Source organism: Musca domestica, unplaced genomic scaffold, assembly GCF_030504385.1.
Source record: "Musca domestica strain aabys unplaced genomic scaffold, Musca_domestica.polishedcontigs.V.1.1 9, whole genome shotgun sequence".
NCBI lineage: Eukaryota > Metazoa > Arthropoda > Insecta > Diptera > Muscidae > Musca > Musca domestica.
Window position 1 is genome coordinate 20,625,589 of NW_026712435.1, and position 11,261 is coordinate 20,636,849.

The 11,261-nt window shown below is 36.5% G+C and overlaps 2 protein-coding genes across 2 annotated transcripts; both read left to right on the forward strand.

Moving 5' to 3' along the window:
• The first annotated feature begins 1,978 nt into the window (after positions 1-1,978).
• LOC131806852 (uncharacterized) lies at positions 1,979-8,874 on the forward strand. The gene is made up of 3 exons (XM_059131648.1): positions 1,979-2,127; positions 6,575-7,923; positions 8,705-8,874. Exons 1-3 carry the CDS (start codon positions 1,979-1,981, stop codon positions 8,872-8,874), a joined length of 1,668 nt encoding a protein of 555 aa, XP_058987631.1.
• LOC131806908 (uncharacterized) lies at positions 4,013-11,261 on the forward strand. Its single transcript, XM_059131780.1, has 2 exons — positions 4,013-5,194; positions 9,054-11,261. Exon 2 carries the CDS (start codon positions 9,066-9,068, stop codon positions 10,575-10,577), a length of 1,512 nt encoding a protein of 503 aa, XP_058987763.1. The 5' UTR covers positions 4,013-5,194; positions 9,054-9,065; the 3' UTR covers positions 10,578-11,261.

Here is an 11,261-nt window from a genome sequence, read left to right on the forward strand (position 1 = left end):
ATGATCGTTATATATTTAGGGGTTGAAATGGACCAAAAAACTGCCAAATTGTCAGCAGGTCGTAATTATCGCCCGATCCTCACGCACATTTGAATGGGGGTTACCGCACATTGCAAAAGCCAAGTAGTTTCGGATGGCCATCCAAAAATATTCAATGTGTGAAATAGTTTGCCAACTTTTGTAGACTAAATACGAAAATGTCCATTCCAGCGACATCTACCAATAAATTGGAAATGAGCAAATTCGTTTAGGTTGCTATTATCCGAAAATTAGAGAACGAAACATGATGGTTTTCTTTTATTATTTGTCACAATATCTTGTGGAGTTCATTCGAGTATCTCGCCTATATAAACTGCATGGTTTATTATAGTGTTGTAGGGTATTCAATGGTCGGCCCCGCTCGACTGTAGCCTTTGCTTACTTGTTTACACCTGAGCTTGTGTTGATAGAAGTTCTGAGATGTGCTAACTTCGAAGACAATTTTACTTTTACTCCAATTTTAAACGATTTATAATTCACAATTTTGGCACTTTGGGAGATACTAGATGGAGTGATTCGATATATTCGGTATTCACACTAGATCTTGTGTTGATATATATCTATTGGGATGTGCCGCCCTAGAGCTTCATTGTTATTCTAGAGCTCATTTTGACCCGTTGGGGGTGAGGTACCAGAAGAAGGGGACCATCTACCAACTTCACATGAGATCTTGTGTTAGTAAAAATATTGGGATGTTCGAAATTTGACAATCGGACTCTTATATCACTTTATATGAGAGTTATGATTATTCAAAATGTTGATCCTTTGTGGTGGAGGTACTTGACGGAGCGAGTCGTTTTTTCGCAACCGACCTAGATTTGATACAAATATTAGGATTTGAAAAATTGGAACAATATTGAATGATGCTTTTTTGTTTTATGAAGTAAATTATTTGCTATAAAGGTTCTTTTTGGGAGGCAGGTACCAGAAGGAGTTGGTCGATATTGTCCATCTCCGAACTCGATCTAAGTTTGAAAATAATATTACGATGTACCAAATTTGGATCAAATCAGATTATCGCGAAAATATTCTGGAGAGTGTACTAAAGCCTTGAGCACGTAAACATTTTGGACGCAGACCTGGGAGATTCCAGCAGGCACCATCGCAACCAACACGAGCCACCCAAGAATGATTACAAAATGAGGTTCCAAATCCGCTGAATTATTGTGTCTGAAGTATTTTGGAAAGCAAAGTTGGCACTACAAAATACCAAAGTGTCGATCACCTCAAGCAAGCGCTTCGCCGGGCAGCATTCGGGCAGCGTGTGACAGTCTCATTGGCTGTTTGAAGGCCATAATTCGTGCCAAAGGTGACCAATTCGAACAAATCTAAACTTATTCTAAAATTTGATGCCATTTCCAACATTTTTTGCTTTCATTCAATAAAATTTAAAAAAAATGTAAAAATTATGGCGTTTGACTTTGTTGCAGTTTTTGTTTAATCTCACCCTGAAGTCATATGGCTGAGGGTATAATAATGATTAAAGGTCAACATTTTGAGGATGGATATGAAATCCATGTTTCGCAGGTAGTAATTATTGTTTAAATTTTGACCTAGCTTCATACTTCGCTATATAATCCAAGTAAGGCTAAACAAAAATAAAAATTGTCTGATGCTTTAAAGATTTAAAAAAATATGTTTTGCATTGAACTCAGCACACCAGCTGTAATAATTAATACTTTTGCATTTCTATTCGTTTTTTTGTAGATACCTTTAATTTTCGTGTAAAATAATGGAATGTCAAAAAATAGATGGTATGGGTTGCACCACGCCATATATTTTCCCACACACACACACACGCCACGATTATAAGGCACACAACTAAATGCCATATCGATTTTGTTGTTCGAAAACAATAAAAGGAATAGCCTCTACACTTTGATAAAAAAAAGTTGTAGCAAAGAAGACAAACTTTTCTTGTTATCTGGAACAAGAAAACATGAACGACTGGAAACCTGAGAATATAGAATGGCAATTCAACAACTTTACACCAAGAAGCCTCAGACCGCCCAATCGTCTTACAATACTTTTCGATATTTTCCTTTCTCAATTGCCTGTTGCCTTCCCAATGCTCAATGCTCAACCACCGTAAGCGTTTACCATTACTTTCAATTGCTTCAAAGTTAAGGACAAACAGAGAATATATATTGGAGCGGTTAAAATATATTTCAGCCTTGAGCATTCGTTGGCTTATTTATGTCTTTATGTTTTCTCTGCTGTTCCGATATTCTTCTTTCATTCGTTATAACTTTTAGAGTTTCGATAATTTTCTTTTTTTATCTAATTGAAACTTTTAAGCCTTGTTGTAAAAGTAATAACCGAATGAAACCTGCTTAGTTTCATGGCTGTAAAGAATTGTGTCCTGAATAAAATATCGAAACAAAAAATTGAGCATTCACCAATCGTCCAGGTATTGAGGTAGGAATACTTAAGCGGATGGTGTATAAAATATTCTTAAACAGTTATGGTATTATTTCTGTCTTGTATATTTTGTTTTTGAGGCACACGTTTAGAACACCTGAATCTTGACGTTTTCTGATGAAAATGTTATATTTTTCGATAAGTTTTATTATACCCTACAACACTACGTGTTGGGGGTATTATAAGTTTGATTGGGCCAAAAATTATGTAACACCTCGAAATATTGGTTTTCCACATAGGAAAGTATATATGTATCTTCCTATATCGCCGAGCTGAGTCGATATAGCTATGTATGTCCGTCCGTCCGTCTGTCCATGTTAATTTGTAATCACTCTACAGGTCGCAATTATGGCCCGATCCTCACGAAATTTAGAATTTAGGGGTTAAAATGGACAAAAAACTGAAAAATTGCCTGATTTTGCAGTTGCTCTACAGGTTGCAATTATAGACCAATCGATTCGGAAGTTAGCATGGGGATAGAGCTTAGGGTTGGACAGAAGCCTACCAATTTTGATGGTCATCGAGTAATATTTAGTGGGTGATATTGACCATAACATTTGTATTAAATAAAAGTCAATTCCCCATTAAACCGCGAATATTTTTAATCCTGGCGAAATCACGAATAGACGAAGAGGTCAATTCTGACCGTTATGTAGAGGCCGATAGTAAATATATCGGATATATATAACGAAATATATACAATTTATATATACAAAGGGACTGGATGTTAGCTAGAATGCTTATATCTCAAGAATGGCTGGACTGATTTTGACAATATTTGTCAATTTTAATGACATAAAAGTATAAAATCTAAAAAATCGCATAAAAAGATGCCAATAATGATGTTAATATAGATTTTGTAGTAGGGTTAGGGGCAGAAGGGCAAGGCCTATTGTTTTCAAGGATGTCCGTAATATATTTAGGGGTTGAAATGGACAAACAATTGAAAATGTTCCTGGTTTTGCAGCCGTTATAAAGGTCACAAATAAAAACCAAAGGACACTAGAGTTTAGGACAGCGGGAAGAATGGACCTCTACTAATTTTTGTGAAAAAATGCAAACATTACTAACAGGCGATATCCGAAATACACAAAAGGTAAACTTCTGGCTTTGTTATGCTGATTTCGTTGACGAATATAGCCAAATATTGTAGACAAGCAAAACATATAGACGAGTCTAAATCTGGAGATACAGAGGGGTCTCTTGCTTTTGGAGATGGTCGCAAAATATTTAGGGGTTCAAATGAACCAAAGACAGAAAAACTTTCCTGATCACACAATTGAGGCCAATCGACACGCCTAAGAAGAGAGTTAAGGACAAGGAAGAAGTCTAGCATTTTGGTTGATTGGATTATATTAAGCTGTAAAATGGGCCACAACAATTAGCTGTTACTCATTACTTGGTAAGTTAAAAGTAAGTTATAGTAACTTCTTAATTTTAAAGGAATATTTTATTATTTTTATTGTAATGATAAGGCAGACGGTATGTAGTTTTTTATTTTTGATCGACGATTAATGCAGAATAATAATAATAATTCTTTGTACCTGTTGGAGCAAAAGTATTTTATTATTTTTATTCTAAGTCTTATTATTTCATTTATTATAATTAACTTATTATTTTTATTATAATTTACAATCCCTATTTGTCTGAACTGACATCCCTAATTACATTGTAAATTTTTCAACCGGCATCCCTATTTCTTTTCTAATTGCAATTTTTGGCAATTCCTCTTTTAATCGCATTCTTCGATTCAAGGTCAATATTTGTCTCAACATAAGCCGGACAATGATCTTTGCTGCCTCCGTTACGTTATGCTTTGTTGTTGTTGTTAATTTCTCTATTTACCCTAATGAGTGGAAATGTAAACAAAGCAATAGCGTCAGCAGAGACAGTAAATATGATCAATGCTGGCTCGTTATGTTGACGATTACAAATCTATTTTTAGTATTGTTCCTTTTCTCTGCCGTGCTGCATTAAATCGATCTAACGCTAACATAATTTTCTGCCTTGCTGCTAATACAAACAAAACGACCTAAGTCGCAAATTTTATAAATTAAAGTTTAAGAATATTAATAAGAATTAAGTGTCCCATCAGGAGCAAAACTATTACCAAATTATATTTAATTATAATTTTGATTAAATAAAATTGCCCCAGTGACAATAAATTTTAAAGAACATTTTATTGTGTTTTTTTTGCTCTGGCTCAAGCAGCCATTCTCCTACATTTTTATGGTGCCGAAACCCGGGACAAGTGAAAATTCCTGACGCTAAAACTTAATTAAAAACAGTGTTCGTGCACTTTAATTAAATCAAAAAAGAAAATAACTTTACTCGGTCTCAAATTTGTGAAATAAAATAATGAATAATATGAGAAAGATTAATAACTTTTAAAGAATAGTAAAAGTGAACTTCCAAAACAATTAAATTGCGATAAAAATCTTTTAAACAACTGTGAACATTTTTTCAAAATATATGTCTGCCGCTATTCTGGGAAAATTCTGAATCTAAACAAATCTACACCCAGAGAAAATTAATTGGACAAATTTAAAAGAATAATACTGTGAACTTCAATACTTACCCCTGTGTTGAACATCTATACTTACCACTGTGCTGAACTTCAATACTTATACCTGTGCTGAAAAGGATATTTTTTTTGGAAAAAACAAAGTGAAGACTTCGTACTGCAACAATAGCTCAAACAAGTTTTGTTATATTTTGGTCCTGTCTCATACTGGTGAGAAATTGAATAGACATTTTATATAAATTTATGAACATTTGCGCCATTTTGACACATTTTGCTGCCTCAAATTTTAATCAAATTCAAAATGGAGGATTACTCGAGAGCAATTGAAGACCAAAGGATTTTAATGAGCCGTGTCCAACGCATAATTTCTGACTTCGATCAATTGTCTGTTGGTGAAAAAACGCGAGGTTTGTGTCAAAGTTGTCTCGACGAGATAGAAGAAATTAAGAAAACTTTTGAGGCCAACCATGAGCAGATTTTTGATGCGGTGCGTGACCGATCAATCAACACTGATGATGTCCCATATTTTCATGAAGATGTGCATTACTCATTTTTCAAAATTTATCTCAGTGGTAAAGGAAAGTTGCTTGATTTTATGGCCGAATATCGAGCTCCAAATTCTCCAAATTTTCATTCTACTTTTCATGCCTCAAGTTCCTCTCAAAGAAACGATTCCATTATCCCAGACATTCGTCTTCCGAAAATCGACATTCCAATTTTTTCTGGTGACTATTTAAATTGGGTGTCATATAGAGACATGTTTATTTCGCTGGTTCACAACAACCAAAGCTTGTCCAATGTTCAAAAATATTATTTTTTGAAAAATTCTTGTCGAGATACCCCATTAACTATCGTCAACGAATATCCTGCCTCTGAGACAAGCTATGATCTTGCATGGACTGCATTGAGTAAAAGATACCACAACAAACGAAAAATAGCTGACACTGTGTTACGCAAACTACTTAGTATCCCGAAATCCAATGGTTCATGTGAAAGCATAAAAAATCTTCTTGATTCTACGAGAAATAGCTTGGCTCTTCTAAGCAGTTTAGGTGTTGATTGTTCCAATTGGGATCCGCTCCTGATTCACATTACTGTCAGTAAATTAGACCTGCAAACATGCAAAGAATGGGAACAATCATTAAAAGCTGCCACAGAAATTCCTAAAATTACCATCTTATACAACTTTCTCGAAACGACATTTCGCACATTAGAATCGATCTCTGAGTTTACTGAGTGCATTCCTAAGCCACATTTTAAATCAAACAACTCGAAATCGTATCAATCCCAAAGAATGACTCAACATCGTCGAATAAATATGGCGACGATAAACGATGAAAATTGCCCCTGTTGTGGTAAGCGTCATTTTCTTTATAAGTGTTTCAAATTTCTTGCGATGCCCTCTGCCTCGAAGCTTGAATTTATCAACTCCAAGAAAGTATGTCGAAATTGTTTAAATATTGGTCATTTCTCGAGAGACTGTAAAAGTACAAGTCGTTGTAAATCCTGCCACCTCGCTCATCATACGATTGTACACAACGATTATACCTCTCGCAATACCTCAAGTTTCTCCGATGTTTCTCATAGCAGGAACGATAATGCAGCTTCTACTTCCGCCGTTGAGAATTCTAATGTCAACTTGTCTCTATTGAATACCACAGTCATGCCTCATGTTCTGTTAGCAACCATTCGTGTATTAGTGAAAAGCGAATTTGGAAACTTCAAATTAAGGGCCATTTTGGATCAAGGAGCCCAAGCATCTTTGATAACGGAAAGTGCTTCCCAACTTTTGCGGCTTCAAAAATACAACACTTTAGCTCAGATCACAGGTGTAGGTGGAAAAACAGTAATGGTTAAAAAATATGTTAAATTTGCTCTTGCCTCTCACTACGAATCAGGCTTTGAATTAAGAGGCCAAGCATATGTCATGCCTTCCCTAAATAATTATTGTGCTGGTCCTGTGGACAGACATAAATTGCCGTCTTTAGCAGAATTTTCTCTAGCTGACCCTGAATTTGATAAAAATGATCCCATAGATTTACTTATTGGTGGTGATTTATACGGAGACATACTACTACCGCAACAAAAGAAATTCGAAAAAGGCATTTTTCTTCAACTTACCCATTTTGGATGGATTGTTTCTGGCCCTACCGCCGAAATCTCTTATGCGCATTCCGTCAATGTCAATTTATGTTCCATAGACACACAACTTAAGGCATTTTGGGAACAAGAAGAGCTCATAGAAACAAGAAAAATGACCCACGAAGAAAAAGCATGTGAGGAGTTCTTTAAGAAAACTTGTTCTCGTGGCTCTGATGGAAGATATACCGTTGCATTACCATTCATTTCTCAAATACTTGGCAAATCTTCCCCTGTATTTAGTCACAGTGACTTCAGCGCTTTAAAACGTTTAAAACAAGTGGAGAGTAAATTCGTTAAAAACCCCAAATTTGCCTCAGAATATAGGAATTTTATGGATGAATATGAATCGCTAGGACATATGGTCAATATTGGTCCCTATCCTCAATCCATTCATCCTTACGGATATTTTCTGCCCCATCATGGCGTTATTCGGGAATCAAGTTCCACGACAAAATTACGTGTGGTTTTTGATGGTAGCAGCAAAATCCCTCTTTCTCCATCTTTAAATGAGGAACTGTTCCCCGGACCTGCTTTACAAAATGACTTGCCGGCAATAATCAATCGCTGGCGTCGATTCAAAATTGGTTTCAGGTCAGATTTAGAAAAAATGTTCCGTCAGATAAGAGTCATAGAAAACCATCAACATTACCAGCAAATTTTGTGGCGAAATTCCGATTCTAACATTCACGTATATAAACTGCAAACCGTCACCTATGGTACCTCCTCGGCTCCGTATCTCTCAATAAGAGTTCTTCATCAATTGGCTCAAGATGAAAGAAAAACTTTCCCTGAAGCTTGTAAGATTTTAAAATCTGATACTTATGTCGACGATATTATTTCTGGAGCTGACTCTGAGTCCGAAGCAATATTTTTGCAAAAACAGTTGGTCCAACTACTCTCTGCTGGAGGATTCAATTTACGTAAGTGGACTTCTAACTCTCCAGAGCTTATGTCCCACATACCAGAAGACTTCCGTGAAAAGTCAAATGTTTTTGATTTAAATGGACCAAACTTGGTAAAGGCCTTGGGCTTATGTTGGAATACTGACAAAGATACGTTTTCATTTGAGGTTAATTTTCCCATAAAACCTCACGTCACAAAAGCTAGTCTTCTCTCTGATGCCGCCAAATTATATGACCCTTTGGGATGGCTAGCACCTGTCACGATACAAGCGAAAATTTATTTCCAAAAGTTATGGCTCGAAGGCTTCGATTGGAAAGATGATGTTTCTGATACAATGAAATCTAATTGGCACTCTTACTTAAAACGATTAAAAGGCATCGAAAACATTGCCATTCCCCGCTGGTTAGGCAGTTTTAAAGAATGCCCCGTCGAGCTGCACGGATTTTGCGATGCATCTACTTCAGCTTTTGCAGCCGCGGTTTATATTAAAATTTTGAATGATAATGGAGAAGGTGTAGTAAACTTACTACAATCAAAAACAAAAGTTGCCCCCCTAAAGGTTTTGTCTATCCCGAAGTTAGAATTATGTGGAGCAACGCTTTTAACAAAACTGATGCATAAAGTACACGATATGCTGGATCTCAACATTACTAATGTTTATTACTGGACTGATAGTATTACCGTTTTGTGCTGGCTCAGAGGAGAGTCGTCCAGATGGAACGTTTTCGTTGGAAATCGAGTCGGTGAAGTCCAACGACATTCTAACATATCTCAATGGCGCTATATTTCAACTCATGACAACCCTGCTGACTGTGCTTCCCGTGGTATTACGTCTACTGAGTTAGTTCAACATCCTCTTTGGTGGTCTGGTCCTCTTTGGCTCTCTCATCCTCAAAATCTCTGGCCCAAACAACCAGACAACTCTTATGACACTAATCTGGAAAAGCGGAAATCACTTAACGTTCATTCTTCTACTGTGTCAAAATATCCGGATTTATTAACTGATTACTCTTCTCTTACTAAGTTAACTCGAGTCATGGCTTATATTTTGAGATTTCTTCAATACAAACCTGGTTCTAAAATCCGACATAAAGGCTTTCTTCGAGCGACGGAATTGAATAAGGCGCTACAAAAACTTGTTATTTTGTCTCAAGACGTCGATTTCCCCGAGGAACTACAAATATTAAAGACAGGAAGAAGCATTCGTCCAAGTAGCAAAATTGCCCAATTGTGTCCCTTTATTGACGACGATGGCGTACTACGTGTTGGAGGCAGATTGCAAAAAGCTAAGTTTCACTATGATTTTAAATATCCTATGTTATTGTCCAAACACAGTCCTTTATCTCTCTTAATATTTACAGATGCTCATAAGAAGACACTTCATGGAGGTCTCATCCAGATGCAAGCCTATGTCACTAGAAGGTTTTGGATATTATCTGCCCGAAATCTTGCTAAAAAGGTCCAACGCCAATGTATTACGTGCTTTAAGTACAAGGCCAAATCCCTGCAGCAAATAATGGGCAATCTTCCGTCTGTGCGATTGCAACCCACAAGACCTTTTAAACATAGTGGTGTGGATTACGCTGGCCCAATAACCATTAAGCAATCAACGGCCAGGAATTCTGTCACGACAAAAGGATACATCTGTCTCTTCATATGTATGGTCACGAAAGCTCTTCACCTTGAAGCCGTAACAAGTCTTTCTACTGATGCTTTCATTGCTGCCTTCAGAAGGTTCACATCACGACGAGGGATGTGTTCAGACCTTTACTCCGATTGTGGCACGAATTTCATTGGCTCTAATAAGGAACTTAAGATTCTACAAAGAAGAAATACAGAATCTCTACCGGAAGATTTGGCAAACCTACTAGCTGACAATGGCACAAATTGGCACTTTATTCCACCGGCTTCCCCAAATTTTGGAGGACTTTGGGAAGCTGGCGTAAAATCCACGAAACATCATTTAAAACGCATCATGGAGCATCGCATTCTTACTTACGAAGAATTGGCAACTCTGTTGGCTCAAATTGAAGGATGTCTCAATTCAAGACCGCTATGTCCTATTTCGCCTGACCCTTCAGATTTCGAAGCACTAACTCCATCTCATTTTCTCGTTGGAGAACCGATTTTATGTGTCCCAGAAGAAAATCTGTTAAATTTCTCCATTGATAGACTGTCCCGGTGGAAAGTTGTCCAACTCCTTAAACAACAATTCTGGAAACGCTGGTCCTCAGAATATGTAAACCGTTTGCAGTCTCGCCCTAAATGGCTCAAACCTCAAAAGAATCTTGAAGTCGATGATCTTGTCATTATTTTCGATGAAAGATTGCCTCCAGGCCAGTGGCCGCTTGCCCGAATTATCGATGTTCATCCTGGTACTGATGGAAAAGTAAGAGTTGTCTCATTAAAGTCGAATGGAAAAATCTACAAACGTCCTGTCTCCAAAGTCGCACTACTTCCTCTTCAAGACTCTTTCAATCCCCCACAAGGCCAACATAAGAGTTGCTGTGAGCAGAGGCATAGCATGGTAATCTCTAAAACCAAATAAAACACCTCATCATTCATCATGGTCAAGAACAGTTGTTCTTTGTGCGGGGGAATGTTGGAGCAAAAGTATTTTATTATTTTTATTCTAAGTCTTATTATTTCATTTATTATAATTAACTTATTATTTTTATTATAATTTACAATCCCTATTTGTCTGAACTGACATCCCTAATTACATTGTAAATTTTTCAACCGGCATCCCTATTTCTTTTCTAATTGCAATTTTTGGCAATTCCTCTTTTAATCGCATTCTTCGATTCAAGGTCAATATTTGTCTCAACATAAGCCGGACAATGATCTTTGCTGCCTCCGTTACGTTATGCTTTGTTGTTGTTGTTAATTTCTCTATTTACCCTAATGAGTGGAAATGTAAACAAAGCAATAGCGTCAGCAGAGACAGTAAATATGATCAATGCTGGCTCGTTATGTTGACGATTACAAATCTATTTTTAGTATTGTTCCTTTTCTCTGCCGTGCTGCATTAAATCGATCTAACGCTAACATAATTTTCTGCCTTGCTGCTAATACAAACAAAACGACCTAAGTCGCAAATTTTATAAATTAAAGTTTAAGAATATTAATAAGAATTAAGTGTCCCATCAGGAGCAAAACTATTACCAAATTATATTTAATTATAATTTTGATTAAATAAAATTGCCCCAGTGACAATAAATTTTAAAGAACA